Below are 15,080 nucleotides of genomic sequence, written 5' to 3' on the forward strand. Positions count from 1 at the left end.
CACCCTCCCGCCCTCTCTATTTCGACAAAACACACGTAAGAACGACGATGACAAAACACACCTTCTCGCACGACATCCAGCCCACGGGGCGATCGAAGTGGGGATCGCGCACGAACTTCTCACGAATTCGTCAGTCGAGGCGAGAGACATGAACAACCCAACGTGAGGGAAGCCGTTCCATTGATTGAAAGGTTAAGCGCAACGGCGACGTTCGATCGTGGCGATACGTGTAACGTCACAGATTATCGTCACACAGTACGCGCGAGATAATCACAGGGGGCCGGGCATGAGATCGTGTGTACGAGTACTTACTATGCGGCACACCGAGCTGAGATTTCGCAGCACGAGGACGAGCCGTGTAAAGGCGTAGCGACTGCTGCTTCTTCTTCGATGGACGACGTGCGACGGAATGCGCAGTTGTGCGAGTTGCTCTCGTCGACATGTCACTCCGCGAGCGTTGGTCGAGGATTCGCCAGCATATTACGCCGTGCTGTGCCTGACGTGATAACCAGAAACGATAACCTGCGCGCCGATCGTTCGCTAACTGGTCGCGTAAAGCGACAGTGGTGACGAAGCGATCGTGAGACTCGCGGCGTTCGGAATGTCGGGAACAAAACACTATACGCTATAACCGACGAGATGCCGCGGCAACGCGACCAACGGTCATGTAACGCGTGAGTAATCTAGATACGACCCGTGCATTCACCCGTTCACAAGAATGCTTCGACACTTCTTGAAACGCAACGTCCAGTGAGAGAGTTTCTTTCGGAATGATTTTCAGATGATGGGGTTTCCTATTGGATGCCGGATGTGTTCCAAAAGGCGTTCGCAAGGGGAAGAATTCCGCTATCTTATCGACGAGTGTCCAATCAGCATGGAGTATATGAAATTAATCCGGTTCTACGGCGCAAGCTTCAAGCAGTATAAAATTGACCAGTCACAGTCGAGTGTGAGAAGAATGATAGATTGTGATTGGTCAATTTCTTATGGTTTAAAATTTGCTCCACTTATCGTGGATCCGGGATAATTCGAAAGTGTATGTAACATGTGGCGTCTGGTTTACATGTTATACACATAACCTTTCTGATGTATCACGTGGTCACATTTAAAACGTTATCAAATCTGTGTATATGTTTTGTTCAAGTGCGTCTGAATTTTTAAGCAGACGCAATGCCGAAAGTTCGCACGCAAGTTACTGCCCGTGTTCACAAAGAAGTGGCGAGACAAGGTTGGAATTTTTTTTATAGGTTAACCGGAGAATAAATTCTATACTTGTGCATGGAATTTTCATGCAAGATACGCTCGTCCCTTAATGCGTTTCTTTTTGTGACACAGGGATCTCGTTTAATAAAGATTTTGGCCAGCACATTTTGAAGAATCCCTTAGTTATACAAAGTATGGTCGAAAAAGCTGCGCTCAAGCCAACCGATGTTGTATTGGAGGTTGGCCCTGGCACAGGCAATATGACAGTAAAACTACTAGAGAAGGCGAAGAAAGTTGTAGCTTGTGAAGTCGACCCGAGATTGGTAGCGGAGTTACAAAAACGTGTCCAAGGAACGGTGTACCAATCAAAGTTACAAATAATAGTCGGAGATGTGCTAAAAACAGATCTACCTTTCTTCGACTTGTGTGTCGCCAATATACCGTACCAGATATCGTCACCACTAGTTTTTAAACTACTCTTGCACAGGCCACTATTCAGGTGATTACAGATCCGTGTAAACAAACTTAAGGAACAGTACTAGCGTTAGAATACTTGATTCTACCAATCTATCACTTGTAAACTTTTTTGAAAATGCAACACACAGAGGTTCCTTGTAACGATTTAAAATTGTTGCAAGGATCTTGCGAATTTTTAATACACAGGCAAAGCAAGGTGAGCTGGAACTGGTATGCACCTTATTTTCTGCAGATGTGCCGTGCTTATGTTTCAAAGAGAATTTGCGGAACGGTTGGTAGCCAAACCTGGTGACAAATTGTACTGTCGCTTGAGCATCAATACGCAATTATTGTCACGAGTGGACATGCTGATGAAAGTCGGAAAGAATAATTTCAGACCGCCACCCAAGGTAGAATCGAATGTGGTGAGAATCGAGCCGAGAAACCCACCACCACCAATCAATTATCAAGAGTGGGACGGTCTGACGAGAATCGCGTTTCTGAGGAAGAATAAGACCCTCTCCGCGGCCTTCAAGCAAACTACAGTCACCACTATGTTGGAGAAGAACTACAAGATCCATTGTTCTTTGAATAACAAGGTGAGTTTGGTTGTTACGAAAATGAAAATTACGATGCAAAGTAAAAATGTAAATATCTGTCATCATTAATGATGTATCAACTGATATCACAGAATATTCCGGACGATTTTGATATCAAGCAATTGGTAAGCCGCGTTTTGGAGAAGATAGGGGCGGAGAGTAAACGAGCCAGGACTATGGACATTGACGATTTTATCAGGTAGGAAGAAGCAGCGTTCAACATCAATTTGCAATGCACGAGAAACACTATTAACGAATAATGTTTCTCGTGCATTGCAAATTGATGTTGTGTAGCAGACCTCACGTAATTATTCGAAATTATAATCTAATAGCTTAACAAAGTCTACAGGGACTGAGATGCATTGAAATTAACGAACTTTTTTTTCAGCCTTTTACATACATTCAACGCGGAAGGCATACATTTCACGTAAATTATGACGTTAGGTTATTTGTTGATAACCCGAGAATTTTTGTAGGAAAATGTACAAACAAATATATTTTACTAGAACAACAAAGCTCTGGTAACCTTTTTTATTTAAAACAACTGAATTTGTTATACACATATCGAGACCACTTATAAATGATCGTTTATTTAAGATCAGTTTGATTACATCATAGTTCTAGATCATATATAAAAAAAAATCGAGAACTCTTCTACGAGACTCCTATCGTATAATATTAATTCTATACTATGCACATGTAATTCAAAAAACCTTAATATCTATTATTAATATAAATCTTATTACATTGAACTGACGGTCCACATAAACGGGACTACATTTCAGACGGTTACAATTTTGATTATGGACATTTGATTATACCGTGCTATTTTTCAATATTACAATTCTCCTTTTTCCCCCTTCAAACACATCTCGGTATCCTAATCTATATTCTTAAAAATGTATATATCAGATGCTGTTATTAAGATTTTACCTATTTACTCTTTATCAATGTGACGAATGCTACTTATACTGCTATATCATGTAAAAAACATCTACCTGCTATTTTGTATGATTCACTTCAGTGTGAATTAGAAGAGTGGTGCGGATAGTTATTTTTTCAGACCAAACTCGAGGACACTACAAAAGTTATCGGTAAAATCACTACCGATATAATTGATAAAAATTAATAAGATGATAAATAAGGGAATATAATAATCACTTAAGTGCGTTTACACTTTCAATATACAATGATCGAACAATCTGGTAATATAAATTACATATGAAGGGATGCGATTAAATGACTGTCTCGCTAAGATTGAAGAAGTTGCAGGTCAAATTACGTTACAAGCTACGTCGAAGTAGCATATGCACTATGCCGGCTGTTCAGTTTCCGGTAAGTCTAGAATCTCTCCGACAAATTCCGCCACGTTTATGTCTTTCTGAGCGTGTTCCGCGATAAAGTCGAGTTCCAGTAATTGACTGTAGTTTGGACGGGCAGTGTAGTCCTTCATTAGACTGAAAGCAGGACACAAACGTATCGTGAGGAAACATCGTCCATGAGATTCACGAGCATAATAAGAGACAATTTCGCTGGATATGCCATTTACCACTTATTAATAAACTCGTCGAATGAAGAGGAGAATTTGTCAGCAGGTAACTTCGGAGCTTCATCCTTGACGACTTGTTTCAGTTGCTCGAACGGCGTGCCCCACGACTCGTACGGGAATTTACCCGTGGCCAATTCAACAAGGGAAATTCCTAACGACCAGACGTCAGATCTGATGTCGTACTGCGACGGGTTACCCGACGGATCTATCCTTTCTGGCTACAAAAAGAGACAATGGTGGAGAATGTATTGATAAGACACTTGAGATGAAATTTCCGCGATTACACGCGAATTATACGATTACTTACAGCCATGTATGGCTTGCACCCAGCGTCGATAGTCTTCGCGACCGAGTCCACGAGATAACCGGATATACCAAAATCACAAATTTTGACCTCACCTTTCCGATTGATTAGAATATTACTAGGCTTAACGTCCCTGTGAATTACCCGTAATTGTGAATAGAGGTAATGCAATGCGCTTACTACCTGCGAACATTAATACAACAAAAATGTGAATATATTTTTCACACTGTAGAAGTTCCAAGTTGAACGTATAGATAAGTATTAGGGTAAAGTAGAGAAAATGAAGAAACGAGCAAGAATTAACGTGCAACATTACCGGACGCTCGAATACGCATACGTACTGCAAAAGCCACTTTTCCTAAAATATCCTCAGGAATGGCACGACCATGTTTGTAAACTTTCATATAAAACTTATCAAGGCTCATATCCATCACTTCCATGCATATCCATACGTCCCCCTCTCGGAATAAGGCTCCATAAAATTGTACTGTATAGGAACATGCTGAACTACGCATGGAAATATCTAGGTCCATAAGCAGCCGTTTTTGCTCTTGTGTGTTAACTGTGGCAGTTATTCTCTGCAGAGGTCAATTACGCGTACAGATAATCATGTTGTATCAGAACATATACATTACGGATCGTTTTGTGTAGAAAAATACCTTCACTGCCATAATTGTGCCACTTTGCTTGTGTCGCATCTTATCAACAATTCCATATGCTCCGCGGCCAAGTACACAAAGCGTCTCCAAGTCATCAGCTTCCACAACAAATGTCTTGTCATCTATAGTAATGGTAGTCCGTTTGTCCAAATTTCTCGGTGGTGTCCTGGAACAGAATGTCCACAAGAAATATAAGAAAAGCTAACGAATCTATCTTCTCAACAGCCAAAATGTATTATCTGTAAACTGGCATGTTTACTTGGGGGATTATTTATATATCTTGCATTGTTACTTGGGGGATTATTTATATATGTATGAATTCTTTACAAAACACATGACACATGTGTGACATAAGATATACTGTAATGCTATTTCAATATATAAGGAAGATGTCATCGATTCTACACATACACTGGTACGGGTTCGTCAGGGACAGTCAGCTTCGGCAAGACCGGCTTCTTCCTCTCTCTCTTGTTACCAGGTAGAGCCATGGTGTTAGGTTGCGACGAATCGTGGGGTCGCGTGGGACGCGCGAGTTTGACAGCGTTCCGGGAACTCTTAAAGGGAACTCATGGCCGATTGTGTGAAAGGACGCAGCGCACACGCGATCTGAAAAGACGAAACGCAAGATGAAACGCTGAATTTCATGAACGGCGCGTCGAAATGCGGAGATTCGCGCGCGCGCGCGCGTACGAGAGAGAGAGAGAGACGGATAGATGTTTAGGTTATTTCGCGGAGAGGTTTGCGCCGTACGCGCGCATACACCACGTTGCCCACGTCGTTCCCGCGCGACGAGATCGATAGGAATCACGTACCCTGCGAAAAGCATCACGCTGCCCCGACGGAATCGCGCGAGGAATATCCGGATCTCCGCAGCGCTCCGTTGCCCATATATGAAGTTTTTAACAAACTCAAACTACCGCCTGAAGTTGGCCGCGCGAAAACCGCGCAGGTTGATGCCGTTAGATTTGAAACTCGCACCCTAGGGACCCAGTCCCCACCGTGATCGCTGCGTTTTTTTTCACCGTCACGGATAAAAAAAGTTGTAGCATTCCCTAGGCATGGTAATATAGGAAATTTCGAAAATTAACCGCATCATTTTTTTAATATTCGTGCATCACGACTGCTGCTTTAGAGCATCCTTGCCGGTTCACAGAACAAGCGGCAGTCGTGACGCACTGACATTCAGAAATGGCACACACCAATCCGAAATTTCCGACCTCATTATGTCTAGGGAATGTGGTAATCTTTTCGTGCGCGATTGTACTGGTAGTTTTTTGGGGAGAGGCTCAAATGTCTTGAAGTGATGCGATTAATTTCAAAAAGCAGAATAATATACAAGAGTGCTGGGAAAAGGATTAAAAATATTTGTCGGTTTAGGACGGTTACCGGCGCAATTGCTCTGGAAAATTTTATACATAGGATACTTTACAAGAGAGAGTCGTTTTATTGGCTACGTGTTATCTTATGACGATGTGTCATCAGTCAGTAGAAGGATTCCGTGTTTCTTGCTGGAAAGTGCCCTTTACTTCAAATGCACGGATGGCTAGCTGCATTCAGGTAACACATCATCAGTTTTATGCGTCATTCTATTCTTGCTCTATGTTTAACACGTTGACTGCCAACTACGAGATATCTCGTAGGTTGTTTATTTGCCCAGGACTCCAACTACGAGTTATCTCGTCGCTTCATTATTTGATTAAATCGGCTTCTTAGTCCAGAATCGTGAAAAGTTCCGTGGCAGTCAACGTGTTAATGTGCGATAAAGATAGAATGATAGCGGTGATACAACGCAGCCTTGAATACAGCCATGTTGCAACAGTCACTTGGAGTCCATTCACAATGCCAGGCAACAGGAACAGAAGATAACGCAGGTAGTAGATTTTCAATCTATCAAAAACCGTGCAATCAATCGTTGTGCATTTATATACGGTTTCCGATAGGATTGGAAATTTATTGCCTGTGTTACTCTATTCCTGTTGCCTGGCATTGTGTAAGAACTTTTATTTACAACAAAAGCGGCATAGTTTCCTGCTAAGTATCAACGGATGCGTTTTATAAATTAGTCTTATCGCTCGTTTGTACGTTTATGCTATGTTCAATGCAAATAACGGACATAGTGTTCAGTGCTTCATCCGTTTTAAAACTTAATTTAAAATTTGACTTTGTGGACGAGTGAGACAGGTTTCAGACGAACTGATAATTCACAAGGGTGATTACGTAGGATACAAGTGTTATGTAAACTGGCATACACATTAAAATTCAATAAATATGTTAAATTATTAAATAGATTTTATATTCCTATATGTTTTATATATCTCTACTTTTTGATGGCTAATTAACAGTTTTTCTTTCAGTAAACTTGAACTGGCAGATATAATATCAAAATGGGCAAAATCAGATTTGTTTGAAAATTTAATAACACATCCTCAAAGTGATAGATTAGAAATAACAGTAATTCGTAAGTCACGTGGCATTATTATCCTTGATGCAGGAGACTTAAATGTTATTTTGGTAAATGGCAATTCTGTCATTGCATTATGTGACTCAGTATGTAGTTTGGCATCATACCGTATCATGTTCACAGCAACCGATATTCCTCCAAGTGTTATAAACATGTTATTGATTGAAAAGAAAAGTTCTCATGTTCTAGGTATAAGATGAATGAAATTCAATTGTTCTCACAAAAGGGGAAAGAAAACTTGTGCGTGAAATTCTACATATCTAAGATAATTGTGATACCTGTTAAATAATTTTATATAATTTATAAAAATGTAATGTTTATATCATATGTCGTTGTTTTATCCACTGTTAACAGATTATAGAATTACTTTTAGCAAATAAAGGATATGCATTAACAAAAATTAAACCACAATTGTCAAATAGAGACAAAAATAATTTTATGAAACATCTAAATATTACGCGATAAGAAGCGTCAACAATTGCAAATACTACACATTCGCTGTTACACGCGAGCTCATAATACGTCATTTGAATTCGGGGAATCTCCATTTAGACAATGGGGACGCTTTTCACATGCAATATATCGTGAAAAGGCTATGATAAGCGGGGTTTGCGGTGAGAATTTAAGGCATAAGATTTAAGGGGGTCATCCCGTGTGACGACCGTTTTTTAAAGGTTTTTTTGCACTTTTTTGCGGCGAAATGAAAAAATACAGAGATTCCAAATTTTTACTATATATTTATTACATCTTAAACTATATGTGTAAATTTTTTTATTTAAAAATATGGCGTCGATGGCGAGTTACATCATTATCATTACATCACATCACTGGAATGGCACCCATGTAAAAAAAAGTAGACAAACGGTGCCCACGATTCCGGCAGACTGGTTTATCTGAAATCAAAAAATCAAATTGCATTTTAATCTATAGGTGAATGGCTATTGTGGGAACTAGGATTTTTTGAAAATATTAAAAATTCAATTTTTCGCATGCTTTTAAAAATTATAACTCAAAATAGCATGATTTCTTGCGACTATTTTTTTATGCGGACAGAAAACGGTTCAATATTTTTTAAAAATTCTAGTTCTCACGATAGCCACACATATGCTGAATCTACCATTAAAATTTTATTTAAATCCATTAAACCGTTTTCGAAAAATCATGGGCACCAGTTAAAAAATCCAGTTTTGAGAAAAAACGCGTTAGAAAGTTCACGTGTGAATTACACCATGAAATTTTTGCTTACCACTAATCTGCTATTCCTGGTGCATAGAGTATCCCTTCCTCTTCTTCTTGTAAATTTCGTAAGGCCGACTGCTCCTCCCTGGCTGAAATTCTAACTTCTCTTGCCGCGTCGCTCATGCGCTGCTCGGAACGGCTGATCCGGGCTTTGTCGCGGCGCTCTACATAAGCGTGCGCTGATCGTCCAATTGAACAGCCCATCGTATGCATTATCTTAATAATGCCTTGGAAGCCTTCATTCAAGATGACGACGGCCAAAAAAGTTGCAATCTGAACTATCTGAGCGCCTGAATGTAGATGTTTCGGAGCGAACGTCCAAATGAGTGAATTTAACGACTCATTATTATTCTGCGTCTCTGCTCCTAAACATCGGGTCAAAAGATCGTCCTTGGATAAATCTTCATAGATAGATTTAACTACTGCTTGTACTTCCTTGGATAAAGGGGCCTTCTCGTGGTGGAATTGGTCGAGCGTGCTCTTAGCTTCAGCCTGCCGCCATTTACACCAGCTACCTTCGCCTGCTGGACAGTTCTGGTGCTGAGGATTTTCATCGGTAGAGCATTTGTGGTAGAATGTGGCCCAAACTTCTTTCTTCATTTCTTCTAATGAATCGGGATGGCGACGAATGGCTAAGCCATAACATTTTGTCATTTCAATAATTAGCTTGTCCGTTAGCTTGCCCTGACCTTTGCCACCAATACCTTTATTATTCTTTTTAACATTTCGGAGTCGTGTTCCCATCCGTTTCTCAACATGCCCAACACACTCTTTTTTAATAACAGGAGAGTCATTACCATAAGGCTCAGCTTTTAAAATGCCATTGAATGTCTTGCTGTCACCGTCGCCGACATACGTCAAATATTTCACGCCGTGTTTTTCGATCGAGCGTAAAAACATTGCGATAATGGCATCAATTTCCATTTTACCGGAACTACCTGTGTGATTTATCGAACACTCAGATTCATGATCTGCATACCATGCCTCGTATTTCTCTGGTTCAGTATTTTTTAACTTTTTCCACAGATTACAAGCACCACAAAAACTATTCATAACCATCGCATCTATCACTTTCCCAGAATACTTTTCAATTAACGTCGATACTCCAAATAGAGATGAAAAGCCGCGTTTTTTCCAAGTTCCATCTCCGGAAACTGTTAATTCAATTTGCGGCTTCCCAGCTTCTTCATTCATATTTTTTTCTTGTGTGGCAGCAAAGGATAGAACGGACTCATATACTGCAGATGCGGCTGTGTGAATATTTTCCAAAAGCGCGGTATATGTCGAGTTTCCTATACCTTGACAAATGTCCAATAAACTGCAGAAAAGATTCGCTCCTTCGTGGCCAACACCTAACAACCGCATCGCAAAAACGAAGCGCCGATTAATTTCAAAAGCATTTTGAATCATTGGGCCCGAGTTTATCGTTTTATCTGTACTGCACTTACACGACATAAGAATTTTAAAACCCAAGCCTCGTAAAATCGTCTGACTAAAGGTCACGTCATTTTTACACTCTTTGCATATAACATTTGCTGAAATTGCCGAAAACACAGATGCAAATTCTAAGATACAGTACGCAAAGTTCGAAGCAACAGGCACTTCCAGGTTCATGCTTCCAAGCAGTTTCTTCGCTGATGCCGACGTATAATCCAGATCATTTTCCAACGTATAACGGTTTCCTGGAAATTTTCTCTTCTTTCTTCGCTCAGCATGAGCGCGAGTTTCTCTTGTTCCTTTCCTGTCACTCATCGTAAACTTGAAACACTTGCACGGTACAATATTACTGCTTACAACGACTCAAGAGCTGTTGCGCCGCTGACTGCGAAGCCAAAACTAAGCAACCATTACATTCAATTTGAGTTTCAGGATAGCAGCACCCCTCTAAATATATGTGCGTATATGTGCGTGTGAATAGAATCGGCTTCAGATAAGAGTCCGAAGGTATACAATAGCTCTTGTTTCCTGCCCCGTCGAGCGCTCAGCTGTGTGCTTAAACACCTTATCTTCTTACTGCTGTAACTTTTCAATGACTTCGAATTTCGGAAAATTACTTTGCCAGTATATTCTATGCATGCTCTAGATTAGATTTATGCAAAAAAAAAAATCGATTTTTTTAAGCCGTCACACGGGATGACCCCCGCACATATTAGTGTATAGAGACGCATGCTTTCCGTTATTTCAACGCCATAGCGCATCTAGCGACATTTGGTGGTGCTTGAAATAACTATTCTTACCACAGTATTAATAATACAAGCTTGCCTTTGAAAAAGATTGATGTGAGATACCCATTACCGCACAAACTCAATTTTCTCAATTTTCGTGAAAAAAGATGGGTTCCTTTCTTATGCGATCACTTTTTTATGCAATCGTTATCGGCCAAACCGCTTTGGGAACATATTCTACACATAATAAGTTATCGAAAAAAAAAAAAAAAAAACGATTTTTTGGTCGAGTTTCATGAGAACCTCCCCTTAAGAAATTGACTTATCATAATTGATTTTTCTTGTATAATTCAACCGTGTTTCGTCCATTTCTTAAGGTTTACGCCTTAAATTCTCATTATAGACTTCGCTTAATAATTACGATTTAAAGAAAGATTATGGATCAAAACTAATTAATTTCAAAAGACAGAATGATACGAGAATGCCGGGAAAAGGATTGAAAATGTCATTTTTTGGGATTGTTACCGACACAATTGTTCTAGAAAATTTTTTATACATGGTACTTTCCAACTAGAAATAAGAGAGTTGTTTTATTGGCTACGTGTTATCTTATGGCAATGTATCATCAGCCAATAGAAGGATTCCGTGTTTCTTGCTGGAAAGTACCCTTTATTTTATTGCACAAATGGCTAGCTGCATTCAGGTAGCACGTTATATGTCATTCTATTTGCGTTCTACGTCTGATTTGCGATAAAAATGATAGCGATGATATCGTGCTCTCTGAACGCAGCCATGATCTCTCTTGTTACAGGATTCACTTGGAGTTATTTTCAACGAAAGTTTACGTAGTTTCCTGTCAAGTATCAAGAGAAATGTAGCTATTTTATAATTAGTCTTATCGCTCTTCATCAGTTTCTTTTATACGTTTATGCTGGGCTCACCGCAAATAACGGATATAGTGCTCGATTTCGTCCTTTTTAAAATTTGATTTTGTCAACGAATAACACACAGGTTTCAGATCAATTGATAATCCATAAGAGTGATTACACATAATTCATGAATAGTGATTCTCTTCGCCGATTTGTACCTTCCCGATCAATTATTGTTAGACATTCAATGTGGTGTATCGTGTTTGCCGTTATATGCGTTTTCATATAAAATGTTTTAATTATTGTCATCAAAGTGTAAAAAGCCACAACAAGATAATACAGAGGAGAACTCTGGATGGAAATATTTTGATGAAATACTCTCTCAATTGAATCCATTTCATTAATTTACGCAGTTTTCAGTTTAATTCAATAAATTTCAATTGTAATTAATCCCTAATTTTCATTATCGATATTATGATCAAGTTATCGGCTACAGTATGTTTTATATAATCTGTTTTTCGATCCATATCGAAGTATCTCTTCGTAAGAAGGAAATTTAGATTCTTTTTTTCGTTTACATAACAATTGACGCATACTTTTTCGATTTTCTTAACATTCTTGAAACCAGATTAATTATGACGAAGAATCGGACCATACGTGAATGTTACGCAAATCTAGAATATGACGAATTTGACATACAAGTAAGTATATATATGCGTATATAAATATACTGTGGATAAGTTATGAAATGTATTTTTAATATTTAAAATAAAAGCCTAGTTTATATCTTTAATAATATAATATTACATGTATATAATATTTTTAGAAAGCACGATCACAACTATCTGACTTATCTGAAACGATATTTTTTCCAGAAACTTATTCAAAGAGGTAAATGGACATTTAATATCAAAATATAAAAGCTGCTTTGAATCTTGTCATATTTAATATATTCTGTTTATATGTACAGATTCCTTGAAATGGCAACGGTAATAGAAAAGAATCTGCCTCTTTTCCAGTCTTATTGTCGCCATGTAGATATAGTTAGTACTATTATTGAATATTTAAAATATTACAGTATGAAGTTTGTAATTAACGAAGTTGAGGTGTCTTTTGGTAGGTACCAAAATATTATGTATTAAAAAACATGCTTTATTACGTTGTATATTATTTATTCTAATATTTTACTTTAAGAATGTAGCATATAAGACATGTTAAGCTCCCAGGTAGAACATATTAATTTCATATACATTCTTTAAACATATGTAACATTTTATAATCATATTGTACGAGTATATGTTTGAAGAATATATATGAATCTAACTCTGCTGGGCTGTTTATATATAAGATCCATTTATAATTTTAAATTTGCAGATGCATTCATGGAATTATTCAATTTAGTGAACACACTTTTCTTTATATGTATGCGAGATTATCCCATGAGGCTTTTCATATCAAAGCTAGAGTAATTATCTGATAAAAATATTATGCTAATACATATAATGTACTGAACATATCAATGCAGATTCCTGTTTACTTTCAATTAAATATAATATGATACTTTAAAATTACTATATATACCCATATTGCACACTTTATCCAATGGAATTATATGGATATTCTTAGAACGTAGAAACTCTCCTCTTGACATCTTTAAGATGTCCCTCGGATGTCTGGCATGATGGGTATATATATTGTTTATTTTATAGATATATTATTTTGTGATAATTTTTAGGTCAAAAACTTTTCGTGAACAGTGTATTCGGAGCAATATGGAACATCGAGATTCAGGTAAAAAATATACGCATTCAAAATATAATGAAAATATTTATATTCTGTAAACAAAATCTTTTAAATTTTTACAGATGAACATTATGAAATGATAATTTTAGAAGATTCAGATTTGCATGCAGTTGTTAAAGAAATAAGAAATTTTTATTTTGACAAAATCTGGATTCAAGAACTACTAGTACCGAAACTTTCATCATTCATGAACGAATGCAAAGCCGCTCATCATTTTGATATATTTCGATCAAAACAGGAGTTACTTGATTCCACTTCCCATTCCGAAAAGTTGAGCATAATATCTATATGGTCAGAGAATATTATAGCTGCAAAGGATTTGGCAGCGTTTTTAAATGTATGTCATGTAAATTACGTAACATAGTATTGCCAATTTGTCTCAAGTATTATTAAAATGATTCTTGCTTTTATCGTCCAGAGAGACGTTACATTTATCAATACATATATGGATTTTTACGGTAGTATCGTACTCTTCCCGCCCAAGGGAAAATCGGACTCCTCCTTTTCTACATTATTTCAAAACACAAGTACAAGTACGAGAAAACTAGGTATATTTGGACCTTTATCTACTAGATATAATCTGTTTTTTGATGGAATGTGGCAAAAACCTGTGGAAGATACATATTGGAATAATAAAGGTTTTTTATGGGCAAATGCAACCAAGTATGAATTTACATATTTCTCTTGATTTTATTCTCATAACTGTCTATATAATTCCAGAATATATTTAATAATATTTATATCTTAAACTTGTAATGAATTTATTGTTATTATAGTGAAGATATTAAGAGATGCATTGCTGCAGCTGAAAAAGGAGCCAAAATTTGGAGTGCTAGATCTATTGATTCCAGGATGCAAGTGTTATCTAAATTGGCACACACATTGGAATGCAATAAGTATGTTAAATTATTAAATAAGTTTTATATTCTATACACTTTATATATCTATTTTTTGTAGCTAATTACCAATTTTTCTTTCATTCTTTCAGTAAGTTTGAACTGACAGATATAATATTAAAATGGACAAAATCTTCACATTTCTATGAAAATTCAATAATGCATCCTCAAAGTGGAAGATTAGAAATAACAGAAATGCGTAAGCCACGCGGTATTATCATCCTTAAGGGGAAGAACTTAAACGTGTTGTTTTGGCAGTTGACGTTAGCTTTAATTACTGGCAATTCTGTTATTGTGCTATGTAACGATGTGGATTGTAGTTTGATACCATATTGTGACATGTTTTCAACATCCGGTATACCCCCAGGTGTTATAAATATGTTATCAATTGAAAAAATGAAAGATATTTTATATGGGAATTTTAAGATTGATGAAAGTCTATTTTTCACTCAAGAAGGAAAAGAAAACTTTTGCATGAAATTCACCATACCCAAGATAATTGTACTACCTGTTAAATAATTCTAATAACTTACAATAGTTTAATGTTTATATATACATACACAGATACAAATAATATATCCATATGTTTGTTTCAACATTACAATTATGGGAAGAGGGTTTCTGTTATTCGTCACAATTTAAAAGAAAATTGATTAGATAACAGTATCGCAATACATCACATTGCTTTTGGTTATAAATAATTAGCGATACATCTTGCATTTTAACTTCATAGATGCACATAGATGGTTAATTTAATCATTATCTTAATATCGCATTAAGTTTCAATATTTTACACTTTGTTGGTAAACCCTGAATGCTTAAAAAAACCATAGGAGTCATGTTTTTTTTTATATTGTACATCAGCAATTCAGAA

General features: G+C 37.3%; 6 protein-coding genes across 10 annotated transcripts in view; 3 read left to right on the plus strand and 3 right to left on the minus strand.

Annotated features, from left to right (window-relative positions):
• Positions 1-397, minus strand: part of LOC106743294 (E3 ubiquitin-protein ligase RBBP6) — a 15,996-nt gene extending 15,599 nt beyond the window's left edge. For both annotated transcript variants that reach the window (XM_014616999.1, XM_014616998.1), the window contains exon 1: positions 313-397. The gene's annotated coding sequence lies outside the window, so the exon portion shown is untranslated. The remainder of the gene's footprint in view (positions 1-312) is intronic.
• A 191-nt stretch (positions 398-588) lies between these two features.
• Positions 589-2,763, plus strand: LOC106743295 (probable dimethyladenosine transferase). Of its 2 annotated transcripts, none has more exons than XM_014617000.1 (6): positions 589-674; positions 782-1,228; positions 1,336-1,702; positions 1,913-2,258; positions 2,351-2,457; positions 2,647-2,763. In XM_014617000.1, exons 2-6 carry the CDS (start codon positions 1,171-1,173, stop codon positions 2,687-2,689), a joined length of 921 nt encoding a protein of 306 aa, XP_014472486.1. In that variant the 5' UTR covers positions 589-674; positions 782-1,170; the 3' UTR covers positions 2,690-2,763. The 2 variants fall into 2 exon arrangements, with proteins under 2 accessions (XP_014472486.1, XP_014472487.1); XM_014617001.1 differs by having other exon boundaries at positions 603-674; positions 752-1,228.
• Positions 2,764-2,822: 59 nt separating this feature from the next.
• On the minus strand, positions 2,823-5,705 carry LOC106743296 (dual specificity mitogen-activated protein kinase kinase 6). Its single transcript, XM_014617002.1, has 7 exons — positions 5,586-5,705; positions 5,182-5,379; positions 4,771-4,936; positions 4,453-4,689; positions 4,115-4,294; positions 3,808-4,025; positions 2,823-3,715 (listed from the first exon to the last, which is right to left on the minus strand). The coding sequence occupies exons 2-7, from the start codon at positions 5,259-5,261 to the stop codon at positions 3,571-3,573; spliced, it is 1,026 nt and encodes a 341-aa protein (XP_014472488.1). The 5' UTR covers positions 5,262-5,379; positions 5,586-5,705; the 3' UTR covers positions 2,823-3,570.
• Positions 5,706-6,064: 359 nt separating this feature from the next.
• Positions 6,065-7,525, plus strand: LOC106743239. Its single transcript, XM_014616876.1, has 2 exons — positions 6,065-6,330; positions 7,128-7,525. The coding sequence occupies exons 1-2, from the start codon at positions 6,305-6,307 to the stop codon at positions 7,432-7,434; spliced, it is 333 nt and encodes a 110-aa protein (XP_014472362.1). The 5' UTR covers positions 6,065-6,304; the 3' UTR covers positions 7,435-7,525.
• Positions 7,526-7,987: 462 nt separating this feature from the next.
• LOC106743225 lies at positions 7,988-10,633 on the minus strand. 2 transcript variants are annotated; one of them, XM_014616863.1, is made up of 3 exons: positions 9,922-10,633; positions 8,481-9,825; positions 7,988-8,127 (listed from the first exon to the last, which is right to left on the minus strand). In XM_014616863.1, exons 1-2 carry the CDS (start codon positions 10,223-10,225, stop codon positions 8,483-8,485), a joined length of 1,647 nt encoding a protein of 548 aa, XP_014472349.1. In that variant the 5' UTR covers positions 10,226-10,633; the 3' UTR covers positions 7,988-8,127; positions 8,481-8,482. The 2 variants fall into 2 exon arrangements, with proteins under 2 accessions (XP_014472349.1, XP_014472348.1); XM_014616862.1 differs by having other exon boundaries at positions 8,481-10,633.
• A 754-nt stretch (positions 10,634-11,387) lies between these two features.
• LOC106743216 lies at positions 11,388-15,072 on the plus strand. Of its 2 annotated transcripts, none has more exons than XM_014616847.1 (10): positions 11,388-11,649; positions 12,136-12,208; positions 12,334-12,398; positions 12,478-12,623; positions 12,882-12,972; positions 13,243-13,298; positions 13,373-13,647; positions 13,729-13,973; positions 14,087-14,206; positions 14,299-15,072. In XM_014616847.1, exons 2-10 carry the CDS (start codon positions 12,143-12,145, stop codon positions 14,723-14,725), a joined length of 1,491 nt encoding a protein of 496 aa, XP_014472333.1. In that variant the 5' UTR covers positions 11,388-11,649; positions 12,136-12,142; the 3' UTR covers positions 14,726-15,072. The 2 variants fall into 2 exon arrangements, with proteins under 2 accessions (XP_014472333.1, XP_014472334.1); XM_014616848.1 differs by having other exon boundaries at positions 11,388-11,512.
• The last annotated feature ends 8 nt before the right edge of the window (positions 15,073-15,080 follow it).

This window comes from Dinoponera quadriceps, unplaced genomic scaffold, assembly GCF_001313825.1.
Source record: "Dinoponera quadriceps isolate SergipeBrazil2010 unplaced genomic scaffold, ASM131382v1 scaffold616, whole genome shotgun sequence".
Classification (NCBI taxonomy): Eukaryota; Metazoa; Arthropoda; class Insecta; order Hymenoptera; family Formicidae; genus Dinoponera; species Dinoponera quadriceps.

Excerpts from the sequence above, each read along its gene's own strand:
- LOC106743295 (XM_014617000.1), top strand. The coding sequence starts at position 1,171 with ATGCCGAAAGTTCGCACGCAAGTTACTGCCCGTGTTCACAAAGAAGTG. Across the intron at positions 1,703-1,912 it reads TTGCACAGGCCACTATTCAG|ATGTGCCGTGCTTATGTTTC; the intron begins GTGATTACAGAT and ends TATTTTCTGCAG. Across the intron at positions 2,259-2,350 it reads ATTGTTCTTTGAATAACAAG|AATATTCCGGACGATTTTGA; the intron begins GTGAGTTTGGTT and ends CTGATATCACAG.
- LOC106743296 (XM_014617002.1), bottom strand. The coding sequence starts at position 5,261 with ATGGCTCTACCTGGTAACAAGAGAGAGAGGAAGAAGCCGGTCTTGCCG. Across the intron at positions 4,690-4,770 it reads GCACAATTATGGCAGTGAAG|AGAATAACTGCCACAGTTAA; the intron begins GTATTTTTCTAC and ends TGACCTCTGCAG. Across the intron at positions 4,295-4,452 it reads TAGGAAAAGTGGCTTTTGCA|GTAGTAAGCGCATTGCATTA; the intron begins GTACGTATGCGT and ends TAATGTTCGCAG.
- LOC106743239 (XM_014616876.1), top strand. The coding sequence starts at position 6,305 with ATGCACGGATGGCTAGCTGCATTCAG. Across the intron at positions 6,331-7,127 it reads GGATGGCTAGCTGCATTCAG|TAAACTTGAACTGGCAGATA; the intron begins GTAACACATCAT and ends TTTTTCTTTCAG.
- LOC106743225 (XM_014616862.1), bottom strand. The coding sequence starts at position 10,225 with ATGAGTGACAGGAAAGGAACAAGAGAAACTCGCGCTCATGCTGAGCGA.
- LOC106743216 (XM_014616847.1), top strand. The coding sequence starts at position 12,143 with ATGACGAAGAATCGGACCATACGTGAATGTTACGCAAATCTAGAATAT. Across the intron at positions 12,209-12,333 it reads ATGACGAATTTGACATACAA|AAAGCACGATCACAACTATC; the intron begins GTAAGTATATAT and ends TAATATTTTTAG. Across the intron at positions 12,399-12,477 it reads CCAGAAACTTATTCAAAGAG|ATTCCTTGAAATGGCAACGG; the intron begins GTAAATGGACAT and ends TTATATGTACAG.